We start from the raw sequence: 19,744 nt of genomic DNA, 5'->3' as shown, positions 1-19,744 counted from the left end.
ACATAGTATCCTGTTGCAGAGAATGCTCTACAACACAGCAGTTTTAACCTCAGTGCCTGTTTCACCACACATTCAACCTGGGTTCTTCCCCCCCCCCCCCCCCCCCACCAGTTTCTCAGAACTCTGCAGATAAGAATTGGCGTTACAAAATGTCTTCCATTCTCACCACCCCATGGTCTTTTAAGTTAATTTCTTTGGTTTCAGTCTTTCTTCACAGCAGCTATTACTTTGTTTACTCCCTTTTAATTTTCTGTACCTTTCATTTTCTAACCTGACTATGCCCCCCTCCCCCTCCTCCCAACATTACTACATACAATGCAGTTAGCTTTCTGCTCTTATTTACTCATACATGATGTTTTGGCAGTAATCTTTGCCTTGTGTATTAGGCTATCTTCCACCTTTAAACTCTCAGGTTTGCAAATCTCATTCAGTGCATCCCCAACAAACAGTCTTTTCTTCTCATCCTGTCTGGCAATACTCCCCTGACTTGGACTTCCGGGTGACTTTTCCATACTTTCCGTATTTCCTAGACCTCACCAGTTCTTTTTCTTCACACCTCTTCCTTCCCCTTCAACCTTTCTGAGAGAACAAGGTGCCACTGGCTTGAAAGCTTGCAAATTCTAATACCTTTTGTATATGTGTTCTCTGATGCTGCTTGGTGAGTAGATCTTTTTATCTATCCAATTACACTATCTTTATAAGGTAAGAATTGCATGGTCTTTTGCACTCTACCTTCTCCTTAACATGTCTAATACAAATTTTTCTCTGAGAAATTACCTTCTGTAAGATATTTGTGAATTGACCAACAGTAGTCTCCCACCATACTCATATTCCAGAAGAACTGATATTATCTTTCCACCAATCTGGTGTCTTGATAAACACCCTCAGCTTGTTTCTCACTGACATTGCCAAAATGTTCAGAGAAAAAATCAAAGTGATTGTTCCAAATAAGCATCTTGAGGCTCAGCAAGCAGCCTATGTCCTTCAACTGTTCCATCTGTTGGCTACAACAGAAATGTAATTTGGAACCTTTCCCATACCTAAGAAATTAGTAACAACATCCTTGAATCATACACAAGCCTCCCTTTCACACAAAGTCATTTTGTATTCTACTTTGAAATTGAACATTCTTTTCTGAAAGTCAGGCTCCACCAAACATGCCTTCTTGTAATTTCACTTCTGACAGATACAATTTCATTGTTTGGATAAGACTTGTTTCATTAGGCCAAACATAATGGATAAATGTGGTAACAGAACTTTTTTCAGAAGCATGACAGCTGTGCAAAAGTTCTTCTCTCCAGGCTTCAATGATTTCTTTGCAGGCCAGTTTATTCTGTACTAATGTTAATCCATTGCCTTACTATCCTATTCACATAAGAAGTACAGGTGTGTCATAATTAATGGCGTAAACACATACAGTTAAAAACACATGATACTATCAAATGTTCATTTTACAATTGCCATTATAACTGAGTGCACTGTGAACCGTTGATGTATGCTGCTATTGGTTGTTTTGGATGATGCACGAATGGTATAACTGTGCTCAGTGAAAATGTAGCATGGTTCGTGAACTGCACTTGGGATACGTGCAGCAGATAAAACACATATACAGGGATCGAAGTTTCAGAATTTTGCGGGAGAATCTACACCATTAAAATGGAAGGCATGTACTGTCAGCTGAGGTAGTGAAGTGGACAACACGTCTGCTTACTGTGCAATAGATTGACAGATCAAATCTTGTCAGGTGCTGTAAAATACTTAATTTTCAGATCTTTATCAAAATGACTCTGATCACAATATTATTAAATACATTTTGACCGCACTGCACAACCAACAGAAACAGATTATTCTACTTTTGTTTTTAATCAATACATCAGCATTTCCAAACATTTAAATATTATGATATTGTGATACATACATAAAAATAATTAAAATCACATACACAAGGATTTCAAATTAAAAAGGAAGACAGGAACAAAAAATTTGATCCAGAGAAAAAAGTTAATATAATGTTTCCAACAACCTTTAATCCTTATGTAAGGGCTGAACATCTAGCTCTTCTGTTCAAAATTCTGCCTCATCTGCTGACTTGGTAGAGCTATTGCTGATGTCTGAAGCAGTTGCCTCTGTCGAGTCTGAATCTGCCTCGTCCGATATCTCCTCAGAGCCACCCGATGAAATTTCACTGTCACTGTCTGGTTGAAGTTGAATAATTATGCTCTCAATAGTTTCATTGACCAGTGCCAGTATTCGTTCACAACAGTCTTCACTTTATGAAATGCTTTCTTTCATTCATTTTTCATAACGCTCTATATTGCAGTCATTGTAACTTATTTAAGTTGGAGAAGGGTAATGCTGCTGACGTTTGATGAAACTTTCTGTCAATTAAATTCCTGATAATTTCAAAGGGGTTTAGATCACAGTTGTAAGGTGAAAGGTGTAACACTGTAAGTACTTTCCTGGATTCTTTTAGTATTCTCTCCACTGTATATTCTGACTCTGTTTTGAATCATTTCACAACTTCCAAGAACTCAATGCATGTTAAATCCGCATCAAATGGAATTTTCTGCTTAGTCAGCCATGATTATGTATCATGTTATGAGAGGATGTGTTAGGTGCTTTATTTTTGTGAACATGATGGTAGAGTGCATTGTCTAATACCACAATAATTTCACCTGGAATATCTGTTATCAGGCACTCTTGCAACTATTTTTTCATTGTGATATCCTTCTGATGTTGATCTTAAATCATAGATTAGCTCTGCACCCTCAATGAACCCCATTCTCTCCCACATGACCCACTATTGTAGCTCTGCACCCTCAATTAACCCCATTCTCTCCCACATGACCCACTATTGTAGCTCTGCACCCTCAATGAACCCCATTCTCTCCCACATGACCCACTATTGCTCTTTGTCCAGAACTTTCATTTTTCTACACACCTGGCATGTCACTATCCTGCCACCATTTACTGACAGTATAATGTATATGCACCCATGTTTCATCAGTATACACAACATGTTTTGTTGTACCTTTCTTGTTTCCTCTCAACATTCTACGAAAGAGTGCATCCCGTGTTACAACGTCCTCCATCTCAATCAGAAATGTTCAGCTATTTCTACATTTTTAAAATGAAACCCCATATCCTTCAAAATTTCCCTTGAATTGGTTTGTTTCATGTCTGTATCCTCCATAACCCCACTGTAAAGCTTTCAAATAGTGGGTATTTCTCTTTTAACATGGTAACATTCCAAGGACATTCTTTTCTGTAAACACTTATCAAAGCCATCGAGACACTTCATTTTCTTCCTCAGTCTCTTCTTTCTTCGTGTCACAATTTCCTGAGTACTCTGTCTGGCTGTCTTAACATTGTTCAGATCATGCACTGTCCTCGCACACTTTCCCATGGTTGCTGCTGCTTTCTCCAGAGCTCTTTCTAACAGTATTAATAAACCTTTCCATTTTTCTTCTTGAGAGAACTGAACTATGTTATTAATCAAGACTTTTACATACTCTTCAGTAACGTATATTTGTGCAATCACCGTCCATTTCAGCAGATGCTAAGAACACACAGCAGTAGTAACACTCTATGACAATAACATGGCTGTACAATGCCGAGCCGAGTGCATCTTTCGTGTACTGTCAAGTACTGTCGGACAGCTTTGGCCATGTCAGCATGAAAACAAAGCTTAGTTCTGCACTCTGCCATCAGCAATTGTAAAATGAACAATTAATAGAAGCAACAAAGTCTCAGTAAACCTAGAACCATAAACAACTGTTTATGAGGTAATTGCAACTTTGTGGTTATCAGCCACTACTGACTACTGTCAGCCAGCACCACGTCAGTTCGTGGCGTGGTCTTTGTTTACATTTTTGAGATGTGGAGTTGTAAACTGAATGGATACAACAGTATAGTACAGAGGCAGTGTGTAACTCACGTCAAATGTTTGTGGACCATCAGCTGTGTTGTAGAGTGTTAGTGGTAACATGGAACATTACAGTACTGAGGTGTAGGTATGCGGATATGCATTTCATGTGTGGTAAGGCTACCAGCACTGTGCAGGAGGCTGTATGCTTGTAACAAGAAGCATACCCTGCCTGAAGGCACCTCAAGAGTCAGATGTTTTACATGGATGCATCAATGTCTCCAAAAAACTGTGGGTGTTTCACATGCTATATAAGTGGGCAGGCCTACACAAATTATACCAGTGCTTGAAGATCTGGTGCTGCTAAATACAGAACACTCTTATGAATCTTGACGTGGAGACTTCCCACACAAATTCCTGGAATGAGTCACAATAGTGGTTGGAAAATAATGCATCACAATGCAATGTACCCGTACCATCTCCAATGAGTTCAGTGTCTTATGGAGTTGGATTTTTGTCCTAGACCAACGTTCTGCCAGGGAATGCTACAACAAGCTGTAGGCAACCCTACGTTCCACAATAACAGTTTATTTACAGATGAAGTGAGTTCATTTGTTGGTTGGTTGGTTGTTTGGGGGAAGAGACCAAACAGCGAGGTTATCGGTCTCATAGGGTTAGGGAAGGATGGGGAAGGAAGTCGGCCGTGCCCTTTCAAAGGAACCATCCTGGCATTTGCCTGGAGCGATTTACGGAAATCACGGAAAACCTAAATCAGGATGGCTGGACGCGGGATTGAACCGTCGTCCTTCCGAATGCGAGTCCAGTGTGCTAACCACTGCGCCACCTCGCTCGGTGAGTTCATTTGTGACAGTGTGTTTGATTACTACAATTTTCATGTCATCTAGGCTCCAAGTCACAAGTTGTGCATGAGTTTTCACATCAGTGACTTTCCTCACTGAATGTGTGGTTACGGGTAACAGATGACCATCTTATTGGGCTGCACATCCTACCAAACAAATTGAATGGACAAAATTAGCTTTGGTTTCTGCACCATCATCTTGCAGGATGGCTTGGGGACATCCCATTAGTGCAATGCCAGATGATGTGGTACGTGCATGATGGAGCACTGGTTCAATTTGTTGCCATGGTGAGACGACATCTAATGCAACAAGACAGCCAAGATAGACTGGGTGTGGACAACCTGTACAGGGGCCTCCAAGATCACCTGACCTAAACCACGTGGATTTCTGACTTTGCAGCCAGATTACATGTGTAGTGTACACCACTCCGGCTGACACAGTTAAAGAACTGAAGCAAAGACTTGTCAATGCTTATCAAGTATTTCAAAATGATCCGAACTTAGTTGAAAGGATTCGAAACTCATTAAGGTGGCAGGTACAGGCCTGTATCTGGGTACCAGAATGACAGTTTGATCATCTCCTTTGGCTACAACTACAATCATGTATCTGTTTCATGGTCACTCAAACCATTGGCACTTCTACCAAATTATCTCTAATAGCTTTTCTTAATCACTTCCACAAAATTACCTCTAACAGCTCTTCCTAATGTTGTCCAGTATTGTTGCCTTTTACTGAGTGGGATGATGTTTACACCAAATCAAGTTAGTGGTGGCCAGTAACCACAAAGTTGCAATTATCTTGCAAATGCTTAGTTTGTGGATCTATGTTTGTTGAGACTTATTTGCTTCTAGTACCAAGTATTATCAACCCTATGCTTTTATGACACTAATTATACATTGTTTTTATTTGAGTGGTAATTAAAAAAAGGATTGGTGATAATGTTTTTTGTCATTCATATTACGCCTCAGGATGCTAAGAAACACAAGAATAAGCCACTAAACAAATGGTTCATTGTTGTGCTGAGTAATACATACTGATTTTAAACCTTCTGTTTCAGCCAGACTGCAAGCTTCATTACAAAAACAGTTTACTTTTCTGAAAGCACTCCAGGTCATATCTACTTGTAACTTTTCCTGTCTGTCCAGTCATTATCTTCAGCTGTTTCAAATGTTCTGAATGCAAACGTTCATCAACTGGTTCTATGATTTCATTATTAATTTTAGCTATTTTCTTTTTGTTGTGTAATTTATAAATGAATTTAGATTTTTTACTATTGATTTTCAGACATTTGTTGTTCAAGTTTATCTGCACCAGAGTGCAGTCATCAGTAAAACAATGATGGTTCAAATACTGACCATAAAAACATATTCCTTCTTTCTCCTAAATTAAGAATTGTCAAACAGGGTGATTTTGGACAGTTTTGAGGTTATTTTCACTGCAATGTGCATAGGTTATGTTAGATTGAATCGTCTGTTACTGATGTGGTTGTGTACCTGAATAACGAGTAAAACATGCTAAAAACAGGCAGGATATTTGCCTGAGACAAACGAATAAAGTGTCTGAAATACCCCATGAATTGGGATGATTTTGGACATTTTTTTTTAATTTCTATCCAGTTACAAAGTATATGGGGGAATTTTGACATAAATTAACCCCTCCCCCTTTCTTTAATTCTTCATTCTTCGTATTTGATTTTAAAGGCTTTCAGCAGGCTTTACAGGTATCCATCATTACGAATAAGTGATAAGGATTGAGAAGATGAAAATTTTATATATTAGAGGTCAATTGTTATTTTCTAACAAATAAAATTGCAAATTTTTAAAGTTCTAAATCAAAATATTAAAAACATGAACAAAGCAAAGAAATTCTATTACAAGACCAAAATCAGTTTTATTACTCGACATTCAAAATTAAGTTGAATACTTCAAACATTGGCCACAAAGTTACAAAGGCAAACAAGTCTTAAGTACATTTCCTCTCAAAATAAACATCTCTATCTTCTCAGAGGTGTGGGAAGTCCTCACAAAACTTGTTCTTTTTGTATTGTGTCTTCATCAGGGACATTAGGAAACATAAATATGTTTCTACTGTTGTTGTGTGGGTGCAAGAATTTGACACTTATTTCCCTTGCACCAACATTTGTGACCAAGCCAACATACTCCCTCATGTCCTCCTTGTTTCCATACATGTATTTATAGTCCACAACAAGAAAAGTCTCTTCTTTCTGCACCAAAACTTCATTGGATGCTAGATTGGTTTCACTTTTACTACTGTTAGAAGCACTATCACTTGCTTCTGTACTGTGTTGGTTAATCTGGAAGTCATGGAACACAATCGATTTCCCAGGAGGAACACTGAGTTTGAAGGCTTATCTGGAGGATACCAAACTTCTTTGGGCATTTCTTCAAAACTGGACGTCCATGCCTCTGTGTTGCTTTGCCGGCACTCCATGTTATCAGACCACTTCTGTAAGATGTGATCTGTATCAGATGAGATTAGGCCTGTGGCACAAAATCCACTCTTTATGTTTTCAGCCGAGTTTGCCGAAAGCTTAGTCAGTGTATGCTTCAGAAGAGGTGGAAAAGCATCCTCAAAATGGTCCCACAAGTGTACTTCTTCCATTCAGTTAACACGGCTTGCCACACTGCTTTCATTGGTCTGAAAAAGCTTTCATCTAGCAGTTGGAAGAGGTGGGTGCTTTTAGGGAGAAGGAGAATGAATTAAATATTTTTCTGCTAACACTCTTTGTTAATGTGACTGGTTAAGTTGTCCCCTGTCATCACTGTTGATCCATTTTGCTTCTTCAAATAGGACAAAGTGACTGTAAAGAACCAGTCTTCAAACATCAGTAGATTAGACCATCTGCTCTTATTTCTACTGAAACTTGGTCCCCACAGGTCACATTCCTGCCAAGTGTCCCACAAATGCTCAGATTTGTAAAGGACAAATAGAGGAAGCAGTTTTGCTGTCATCATTATTGAAATGCTAGATTTCAATGAATCCATCTCTTTTTCAGCATGCTTACTCCTTCATTTTGTAATTATCTGCTGTTTGCCCAGATCATCTGACATGTTGGTTTTGTCATAGTTGATTATGTTGCTTAGGCAGCAGATTTTCCAGAATTTGCTTTATACTGGAGAAATACATTTAACTGTCACTCTGTTCACTTCTGCATTTTCGCTTAGGCAAGTGGAGAAATCTTCTGAATGCTGCTTGAGGCCTAAATGCGTCCATTCTTCTCCAGGTAGATTGTTGGAAATTTTTTTCTCTTTTTGGCCACATTTATTAAGATATCCTTTCCCTAAATATCTAATACCCAAATTAGTAAAAGGAAATCCCAAATATGGAGGCCTCAAGATACATCACTTCAATGTTTCTTCTTCTTCCTTACTTAGAACTTTTTGTCCTTCAATTTTTTTGGATGTGTGGGAAATACATGGGGACTTTACATTTTCAGGATGTGGTGTTGTAAACAGAATGGATACAACAGTACACTACATAGACAGAGTGCCACTCATGTCAGTTATTCTACAGGGTCGATTTAGGTAAACCACACAAATCACACGCTCTTCTCTATGATAATTTGCCACACTGTAAATCATGTAAAGCTTTATCTAAAAGTTTTGGGTCATAATTACACAATACTTTAGTACCTTTTTTGCTTTTAAGCATTCTCGACTTCGTCTGAGATTACCCCACAGAGTACACAATTTTGTAAAAACTGTTGTTATTTTATAACTTCACACAAAACTCGGAAAACTTGCACGGCAGTTGTCTCAATGCCATAGCTACTGATCTCACTGACAACTTCAGTTATAATACTTTCCCACTGGTAGCAACAATACAAAGTTTCCACTTGACGATACTGTGTGAATTTTCAACAATGAGATTGTTCATCAGATATTTACCTAGGTAAACATTTGACCAAAAGTAAAAGATGTGAAATTGGGGAAATACGATCTTGAACATAGAATAACTGGTGCATGGAAGTGAAAATTAAAGTGGCAATTCATTGCTAAGCAGCAGGAAAGAGCACATATATGATACTGAAACTTCCTGGCAGATTAAAACTGTGTGCCCGACCGAGACTCGAACTCGGGACCTTTGCCTTTCGCGGGCAAGTGCTCTACCAACTGAGCTACCGAAGCACGACTCACGCCCGGTACTCACAGCTTTACTTCTGCCAGTACCTCGTCTCCTACCTTCCAAACTTTACAGAAGCTCTCCTGCGAACCTTCTGTAAAGTTTGGAAGGTAGGAGACGAGGTACTGGCAGAAGTAAAGCTGTGAGTACCGGGCGTGAGTCGTGCTTCGGTAGCTCAGTTGGTAGAGCACTTGCCCGCGAAAGGCAAAGGTCCCGAGTTCGAGTCTCGGTCGGGCACACAGTTTTAATCTGCCAGGAAGTTTCATATCAGCGCACACTCCGCTGCAGAGTGAAAATCTCATTCTGGAAACATCCCCCAGGCTGTGGCTAAGCCATGTCTCCGCAATATCCTTTCTTTCAGGAGTGCTAGTTCTGCTAGGTTCGCAGGAGAGCTTCTGTAAAGTTTGGAAGGTAGGAGACGAGGTACTGGCAGAAGTAAAGCTGTGAGTACCGGGCGTGAGTCGTGCTTCGGTAGCTCAGTTGGTAGAGCACTTGCCCGCGAAAGGCAAAGGTCCCGAGTTCGAGTCTCGGTCGGGCACACAGTTTTAATCTGCCAGGAAGTTTCATATCAGCGCACACTCCGCTGCAGAGTGAAAATCTCATTCTGGACATATATGATACTGTCCAAAATCCTGCTGGTGTCTGACATCACTGTTTTATGGAACCTCAAATGTTCCTCTGGGGGTACTGAGTATAATTTTAGTAATGAGCAATCTCCTTGTATGAGTCCTCACCTCAGCAGTGGGGGAAAGACACACCCCACACACACAGTACTAAATTTCCATAAGGTAAATGAAGTAACATTTTCAATACAAAAATCAAAATAAGGAGCCCTGCTGTAGAGATTCCATAACGAACACACTGCTTATTTAAGTGCAGTTCTTCAAAAACATGACTGTAGCCTTTCTAAATTAATACCCACTCATCACTTCGAAGAACTGTCCTCTCTGCAGAAGTATCAGAAGAAGATGATGTTAATGACACATCAGCTAAACTCCCTCTCACAAAAGGCAGATCAATATTCTTCATCTGAAAAGAAACATATGATATTTTAATAGTTTGAAATTATTTAAACTTAAAACCTTCTTATGTTCCTACAGGTAAAAATTTACCCAATTATAAAATGAAGTGTTTCCCCAAATTCATCATTCGAAAAATACAGGGTACCTTTATATTCGCAGACCACATTTGAACAGGCTCAAGATTTCCTAATACACTGATACACTCGAAACAGTGTCGACGTTGCTCGAACCATCATGTGACATTTGACTTGCGTAGCGCTAGTGCAAAGGTACATGAGAAACTATGAACTAACCACTACAATCCTCTATTGCTCTGCTTATAATTTAACAATTTTGTGAAGCACAGGAGGAAATGGCACTAAATTCTAACAGCTTAAAACTAATGTTTTGTTTGAACAGATTTGCAACAAAAGTTCTCAGACTTGTATGGAAGCTGTATGGAAACTGTGTACAAACATTACGTGGTATTACTGTTTTTCAAGTACAGGTAATATTCAAAAGCGAAATTTTGTCATTCACTTGCTTCTTAACCCAGACCAATGTTTTAGTTGATTATGAGAGACTGAAATAATTTACTAAGTGAATTGCAAATGACAAATTTAGCCGCTGTTCACACATTAGAATACCAGGTAAAAATGTTACCAGCTTTTAATCAGCTTTATAACAATGGTGACAATCGAGAAGTAAAATTGATCCACAATAAAATGTGAAACAAACACAGTAAATCATATTAAACTGTAATTGTTTACAATAAATTACAGTGGCAAGACCTTTCATGGAGATAGCACCAACAGATGTCAGTAGATCGTGGGATGAGCAAAGTTTGAGAATTGGACTGAATCGTGATTACAATCTTTTATTTAAATGTATTAGTTGCTGTTGTTACATATGACTACAACACTAGAAGATTTTGTGGTCCATGTTTCACAGTTGCTCCAGCCCAGCACTACGGAAGGGTTGGAGGGGAAACAGTTGTCACAGCTTGGCTGAAGACTTGGTGAGAGCAGGGAGGAGAGTAGTGAGAGAGCAGTAAATTATGCTATGTTGTGAACCATGGGAATCTATACCGTGTACTTTGGCTTTTTAGGAACATCTATTATGTTTATACTGCAGTTTGCCTGAATCCATTTGCAGTGAGAATTGAACTGACTTTAGAATTGGACAAATACTCAACAATAGTATTCATTTCTGCAGGAGATGGTAGAAGGCAAAAATATGTTATATGTTTGGTAGCAAGACACATTGTAACATTTTCATGTCAGTATGGAAGTGAAATCTGATAAGTACTTGGATGAAGACATCTGTGTTCTCAGGTCCCATGGTAACTATAACTTTAGAAATCACAACATATTCTGAAGAAAACCCCAAATATTTATGACAATGAAGATATAAATTTCACAGCTCTGCAATTAGGACATTGATTAAAAATAATGATACTAAAGATGACACAGTTAGTAAGCAAAAAATGTAGAAAAGAAAATGGTCCACAAATTAATGTAAACCACTTTTTTCATTTATTTTATTTCTCCTTGTATTACTAAAATGTAACAATCAATAAATGCCATAAATTTAGAATAAGCACAATGTTAACTTTTTAGGCAGATATTTTATGCCAATAAAATAGTTTGTAATTTTGATTAGTCAGAATACGTTAAAAATAAATTTTTCTCAAGACGCCTCTTGAAAATAAAAGGGGGTCATCTTATAATCAGGGTCATTTTATTCTCGGGTCAATGCAATAATATGGTTCAAAGGCTGTCAGAAGAGACAGATAAGCTCCACTCTCTACAAACTTATTAACTACCTTTTGGCTTCTGAAACCATATTCAAGTGGCATGTGACTGTCACTCCCACAAATGATATAGCTGTGATGATACAATATAACACAAGTAGAACTCATTGTGTTACAATAATGTTTTAATTGTATGTATTTGCTTACTTGTAACATGCACAAATGAAAGTTCATTGCTAAAGAAATTGTAGAAGTTACACTGATCTAAGAAGAGCACAGAAATCAACTGATCTCTTTTGATTTGTGTAATTCTACTCCAGTCTTTAAAAGATAATCACTTACTCTCCAAAAGAAACATAAGTATCAACTTACATTGATTTCACTGATAAATTGTGATGAATATAGTGCAGGTACAACAAAACAATGAAAAGTAGTTTTTAGATAATCCTGACACCTATGTAATTAAAAAGTGGACATAAAATGACATGATCTTCCTTTAAATTAAGTGTGAACTATATTCCACGTTGATATTAATTCCAATTGTTGTTGTAGTGGCACCATTTTCCTTTCCGAACTGTATGCAGAAATTCTACATCTACACCCATATTCCACAAGCTACCTTACAATTTGAGGTGGGGAGCACCTCTGCTACACTAATTCCCACTTTTTTGTTCCATTCAAGAAACCTGTGTGGGAAAACCGAATGTTGATAAACAGTATGTCACAACACGATCAACAAAAAATATAGTAACATGATCAACAAAAAATGTAGACAGTTTATTGATTGCAGTGTCCAACTTCTCACATGCTCCATTTGACAAGGTACACAGCTTATTGGATTGACTTAATTACACTATCCTAAATGCAAATTGATTGGCTGACAGAAGGGGTCATTGAGTAACTGTCAGCCTGTGAAGTGTTAGTGCCAATCTTATACTATAGTGCCATTGCCCCACCGGTGCAGATACTAAAGTGGCAGCAAACGATGTTCTTAGATGTGTGACGCCCCTATTTTTTTTTTTCTTTTCCTCTCTCTTTTTCCATTTTGTACTATTAACTTGGGTGAGCATGGACCCAGCATTTCTCCAGCATTGGCAAAAGCAGTTGCACCTACAGAAGGAGCAGTTGCAACAGGATCAGATGCCTGTGCTGATTAACCAGTATGTGAACTTGCTTCACTTTGTTACCTCTCAGTTGACGGGCCAGGCACTCACTACACGGTTTTCTTCACCACCCCTGAAATTGTTTGCTGGTTGTCCAGCAGCATCGGTTTATATGTAGTTGTTCAAAATTTGAAGCCCGCTACTGAACTTGAGAAAGTTACCCTTAATGAGCTTTGTCAGTTGCTAGTACAGAATTTCAGTCATCAAATACATGTATTGGTACCACTGTTGCAATTAAAAACAATTTCACGAGTGCCCTGGATAGTCATATGTGGCCTGGATCACTGATGTGCTGGACGTCTTGCACAAGTGTCATTTTGAGTGTCCCAAATGTGCTGCGTTTATGCAGACTCGCTAATTCAAGACATGATTGTCTGGTTAGCTCCTGATCCCAAGGTTCAGACTGGGGTATTGACCTTGAGGGCTTACGTATTTGCAGTGCTATCGAGTCTCTGACTACAGCCCTGTTTCACCTGGCTTCTAATGCAGAGATGGAGCACTTAGTGCGTACATCTAAGAACCAAGTGAATTAGTCCATGCCCGCCTCTTCCTGTGACAAGGAGTTGCCGAGTTTTTGGGCTACATACTGGTTGACACCCCCGAGCAGTCTGGCACAATGTTTGCACAGGCACTAGCCATGGGGTCTCCTGGATTTGCTGCATCCTGAGTCGCATGCCACAGACCATCACAGATGCCATGTTTTCCTCCAGGTCAGCCATTTGGGCCCAGTTCTTCAAGCGGTGGCTGCTGGGTGTCATGCTGGGCCACAAAGGTTGGCAGTTGTTTGTTGTGGATGTCAGCACAGAGCAGCTGACCCACCGTGCAGTCAGCTATGCTGATGCCCTGTTGGGCCTCCATGATCGCAATCTTCTGGACAGTCAAGTGGCAGGGTTTGTGCAACACTGTTGTTGTTTGGGGGGGGGGGGGGGGGGGGGCGGCACTTGCAGCAGCGTGCTCCCTGTTGCCACTCCCTCCACATCTTCCCATCACCTGCACTCTCAACCCCTAGTGAAGCTTTCACCTGCACGTGTTGATGTGGAGCCCAAGGATTTTGATCAGTACTCCCCCTCCTCCACCTCCTTGCTCCTAGCCATCAGAGGTGGCCCCGCCTCCACTGCTGCCAACAAACCCCCAACTGCCTCAGCCCCTGGGCCCTTTCATCGGAGCCAGTGGTGTCAGCATTGCTTCTTTGGCAGACAGTCTGCTACAGAATTCCCCATGGACCTATCTGTTTTTATGCTGAAGGTTGCAGCCCAAGGTTGGTCATTTTCACCCTACATGGCCTTTTCAAGGTGGAGGGATTTAGTAACCCTGTCAGCGAACATTGTGATGCAGGCAGACAAGCTTGCATGGGTATTGCAGTGGAACAGTGCGGAAATCTGCCATGTGGGGTGCACACAACACTTAGTATTGGGAGACCCACTGACAGAGATATTCACTTGCATGTGCCAGTGGACAAGTCTGGCCAGTGCTTACATAGAGTGCAACCATTGCAGACCTCGTCTTGCGCTTTACATTGTGTATTGCTGCCAAAAGCTTAGCAAATAGCTGTCAATGTGAGTTGTGTGCTGTTTCATTCCCATGCCCATTTCTCTGTGGGTTCAGATTCTCTCCTCCCTGTAGATAGTTTCACACCATCCACCACCTGATGATGCTGACTAGCTGTCTCAAAGAAATATTGCAGGATACACAAAATGTGATTGGTTATCAGACCTGGCAGCCATATAATGAATCAAACAGAAAACGTTAAGAAGTTAATTAATATAATCAATTTCTCTTCAAGTTATGCTTTGTATTGTACTGTATGTTAACCGGGGGCCTAGAAAAGACGGAGAGGCTCCATCCCCGGCGCAGTCGCAAGTAGTCCACAATCCCACGACAACTACTGCAGTCCACTTCACCCCTCTGCCACCCCACACCGAACTACTCTTTCAACTCTTTCAGGGTTATTGTGCGGTTCGGTTTCCAGTGATGCAGACACAACTTCCTTATTACAATAATAAGTACACAATTCATGTGGTTATAGTTTCTTCTACAGAATCCATCAGTGTAGATGAGATGTCCTGAACCATTGATTGTGCATGCTTATAGAGCTTGTGCCACATGAATAACTATTCAAGATGTGCTGTCAAAACAGGATGATTAAGGTTTTTATCTCTTCTCTTGCAATAAGATGAAACGAGAGAAAAACATAACCATTTTGTGAATCACAAAGGTAAAATATTCTTTGGAATACAGAATTTGAGAAGAATTCTACTTTAAACGTACTGTGTTCTCAACCCTAACTGCAGTTCTACCTAATATGTAAGGTTCTTTACACTTGTTGTCAGTACACAGGATGTTTCATGAGGAATAGTAAATATTTTAGGAAGGGTGTTGTTGTATAGACTAACTCGAATAAAATACTGTGTGTGCCCAATTTTTATTGATTACATAAATATAACTGGTTACAGAGATAATTTTCCATTTTGCATATTGCTACTCTAGTTACTTTGATTTATGTTATTGATTGTCAGCTTTGTTTGGAAGTTAAAGTTGTGAGATTGTGCTTGAGTTTACACAACTGTGTATAAGTAGCTGACATGGTATTTATGAATGATTTTGTAATGGATATGCTGTTGCTTATTGACAGTACAGTAGACAATTTCCTGACTGCAGAGTGCTAGATTCAAGTGCATTCACTTGTGATTTCACTAAACCCTGTTAGATGGTGCAACGCCTATCAAGTATACCTTATCTGAAAATACAAATGAACAGGGGGTGGAATAAGTAGATGTTTCTCCGTTGGTAGAACACAGCCCTTCAAAAAGTAGACAAAGTAATTTTACATGTACACATACAAGAATAAGTTCCATTAAGTATGCACAGCCTTTATCCTTATAATTTACAGCGGATTAAACACCTTCGAGAAGAAGATGGAAGTATATGGTTGGAGTTTTGTCACTGGATAGTTATAAATCATCAAATTGTCTCTTTAATATTGTTGATTGATGACGGTATGAATAATAAGTAACTCACATTGGTGTAATGACAAAAACTTACATGCTTTTGTCAAGATTCTCTCTAGGACACTTCTCTCTATATGTATGGTGTAGTATGACAGGGAATCAGATGACTGGACCTGTTGTGTTGCCTCATCATCTTACAGGCCCCGTTATCTAGACTTTCATGGAAATGAGCTTCCAGCATTCTTGGAAGAAGTTCCTTTGTCTACAAGGATGGCTAGGTTCTTTCAACATGACAAGGTCCCCACCCAATCTAGTCACCAAATTTGTGCCGCCAGAATATGTATCTGAAGAATGGGGTTCAGGCTACCTGATCTTCAATGATTTATTCACAGCTTATGCCATCTGGATTCTTTCCAGTAACACAAGCTTTTATGAACTGTGCACATGAGCTCTCTCTCTGCAACATAGCTCTCATTTTCAGAAACCTTCAGATCTCACCATTCACTAATCCCTGTGCTCAACTGCCCATCCCATTCCTGCTCTCACTTTAGCACAATGCACACATACAAGAATAAGTGCAACTCTCATAGCAATGATTTTGGCTAATACTTTGTACGCAACGCTGACTAAAGCAATACCATGATAATTTTCAGAGTTTGCTTTGTCCTCCGTCTTATGAATTGGGCATATAATAGCGATGTTCCACTGGTCTGGCATCTCTTCCTTTTCCCATATTTCCACTATCAGCTGATGTACCAATCTTGTTAGATGTTTACCTCCACTTTCGATCATCTCTGCTGAAATGTTGTTGCTACCTGGAGCCTTATTATTCCTTAGGCTTTTAATTGCCTTCCTAACTTCCTCTACTGTTGGTATAGGTACAGGTCTTTCATCCTGACTAACATTCTGCCATGGTTGGTCACCCTCTGTTTCATTTTCTTCCAGAACTACTCTTTCTGTAGTGACATTCAGCACCTCACTGAAATATTCAGCCCATCACTCTAGAACCTATTCTTCTCCTCCTATAAAATTTCCTTCTTTATCTCTGCAGAATACCGTACGTGGCTGGAAGCCTTTCTTCAGTTCCTGAACACTCTTGTAGAATTTTCTTACTTCTTGAGCATTATACTCTTCTTCTAGCTATGTAATCCACTCCTCTCTAATTCTCATTTCTTTGTTCTGTAAATTTTATCTGCCTCTGTCCTTTTCTTCGTGAATTCTTCTATATTAGGTCTTTTGTCCTGTTTATCATTTTCTTCCTTGCCTCATTTCTCTCTTCCACTGCCATTTTACAATCTCCATTGTACCATCCTGCCCTTTTCAGCTTCTCTTCTAAACCTGAAACTTCTTCAGCAGTTTCTTATAGAGCCTCTTTAATCATACTCCACTTCCCTTTGATGCTTTTCAGGGCTTGGCTTTGTTTAGCCTCACACTTCTTCTGCAGTTCTGTTTAATACTTTTTGGATACTCCCTTCTCGTTCAATCTGAAAACATTGTATCTTTGCGGAGCTTTTCTTTTCCCTCTGGATCTATATACGGCTATCTGTTGTCTGTATTTCACTCTTACCATATAATGATCCAAATCGTAGTCAGGCCCCAGCAGATACCAACTTCAAGGATTTCAGACACAAGCTCCCTGTCGACTACCAAATGGTCAATTTAATTAAAAGTAGTGCCATCTGGTGATTGCCGTGTGGCTTTCCTTATGTTCTTTCTCTGGAGCCATGTACTCTTCACTACCATTGCACTGCCCATGGCAAAGTCTATAAGTTTTTGTCCATTTTTATTCGACACCTCATGCAAGCTTTCATTTCCTACTGTTTCTCTAAAGGCTTCTTCTATTCCCACTTTTGCACTGAAGTAACCCATCACTATCTTTACATAATTCCTTGGTACGCCTTTTAATTCCTGTTCCAATTGACCATAAAACTCATCTTTCACTTCGTCCTCATCATCTTCTGTGGGTGCACGCACACATGCTAGAGTGATGTTGAAGATGTGGGCCTTCATTCTCAAAGTACACATCCTTTCATTTAGAGGGTTAACATTTATGACTGCTGCTTTATACTTACTGTCTACAAGAAAGTCAGTACCACCTACTATACCACTGTCTCCTCCACTATACATAATTGTGTAATTACTACTTCTTATGGTCCCATCTCCTTTCCATCTGACCTCCTCCTATACAGTATTTCTCAATCTCTTGTTTGAGTCCATGTAGAGCTCCTGGTTTGTTCAAAGTTCTTACATTCCAAGTAGCAAAGTATATATCATTTTTCCGTTTATGGTGTCCTTTTCCTTGCATGAGTTGTTCATCAGTATCATCAGTCCAGCTGTTCCTATCTTTGAGCTTCGTAACAATATGTTTTTTCTGATATGGGTTTGTTAGCCCCATGATCAACCCCCAACCTGGAGGGCTTAGATTTGTATTGGGTTTACTCCCTTAGGGAGACTGGCTTCATCATGCCTCTAGAGCCCTCCCTGCCCTACGTTGTAAGAAATTGAAAATGATAAGGAAAAAGGATGGGCTTAGGATAGAACAGGAAAAGGTTATCAATAGGACGTTGTGGGACACACTTTGTCTGACTCCTCTTCTTTGGCCTGTCCTGCATGGGTGGCCCTGCTGGTAGCTACGCTACCGCGGCATAGCCCTCTGGATCCAGAGCACCCAAACCACCTCACCAGCATGTAAATACAGGAGTAGCTCTGTCTGTTCCACAAAGAAAAGCCTGACCCCTAAGACAGTGAAGTGGGTAATGGAACTTTTTTTATGTTAGTGAACATAAACAATGTTAAAAAATTATTTAAGGGGCTCCGGAAAGGCTCAAAATCATGAAAAGTTCAATTTTTACTTTTTTGCGTTTTCTGAATCTGCAGACTATTACCTTTTAATAGATATATAATTTATTCAATTCCGAAGACTACAACTATTTTTAAATTTTTTTTGAAATGTGTTCTACATAGGCGTGACCCACTGTGGCGCTGTTAAACTGCTGTCAAATGGTGTTATTATTAACGTCCGTGTTCATCAGGTACATTTTAGTGATGTGAGATAAAGTATGTGTTGTGGCTAACCTGTGATGGTTCAATATATATCGCTGGTGTGATTGTCGATTGTTTCATGTTTATTTACTCTGCCGTTATCTCGAAAATATTCGTAATTAATTCTGTTTCTTGAGTCTCTGTTTTGTTGAAGTATAATAATGAGTAAAAGTAAAGTTATTAGAAATCCTCTGAAGGCTTTTAAGAAAAGGAGAAATGTTGGAAAGCCAAAGGTATGTGTTATTACTGTAAACAATAAAGACGATAACCAAGTGAGTGAACCTAACCTCTCAAGTACACCTGCCCATAGCAGTCAAAGTGGGAAAGAAAATACTTCACAGAAGAAGCTTGGTTCAATGAGTGAAAACTATGAATGTTTTATGGGCGAATCGGATGTGAATGAAATATTTGATATGTCGGTTCTCAAAGGAATTTTTTCAAACTGTGTAAGATGTATTCATTGTAGTGAAGTTGGTCTGGAACTCTCCATAATAAAGCACGTAGGACTTGCTAGTGAAATACAACTGAAATGTGATAAGTGTTCATACATGACCACTTTTTGGAACAGTGTTGCAGTAACTGCAACTGAAGAAAATGGTAGCAAAATCTACGAACACAACATTAGATTTGTTTATTCCTTGCGTTCAGTTGGTAAGGGTGCTACTGCAGGTGCAATTTTCTGTGGCATCATGAATCTTCCAAATCCCCCAACCAAGTTTACGACCTATAATAAATTAATAGGGTCTAAAGTAGAAGATGTCTGTATAGAATCTATGAAGAAAGCTGTGGAAGAGGCAGTAATGGAAAATAATGGTAACAGAGATTTGACTGCAGCGTTCGATGGTACCTGGCATAAACGGGGACACACATCTCTTCATGGTGTAGTATCTGCCACCAGTATGTACACAGGGAAAGTTTTAGATGTAGCAGTAATATCAAAGTATTGTAGATGTCCACAAAAATATAAAG

General features: G+C 39.5%; 1 protein-coding gene across 1 annotated transcript in view; it reads right to left on the bottom strand.

Moving 5' to 3' along the window:
• LOC126259679 (structural maintenance of chromosomes protein 1A-like) overlaps nucleotides 1–19,744 on the bottom strand; it is a 214,612-nt gene that overhangs the window by 77,033 nt on the left and 117,835 nt on the right. The window contains exon 7 of the mRNA XM_049956637.1: nucleotides 9,791–9,897. Coding sequence (XP_049812594.1) covers nucleotides 9,791–9,897 — 107 coding nt within the window. The remainder of the gene's footprint in view (nucleotides 1–9,790; nucleotides 9,898–19,744) is intronic.

Source organism: Schistocerca nitens, chromosome 5, assembly GCF_023898315.1.
Source record: "Schistocerca nitens isolate TAMUIC-IGC-003100 chromosome 5, iqSchNite1.1, whole genome shotgun sequence".
Lineage (NCBI taxonomy): Eukaryota > Metazoa > Arthropoda > Insecta > Orthoptera > Acrididae > Schistocerca > Schistocerca nitens.
This window is presented reverse-complemented; position numbering and strand designations above follow the sequence as displayed.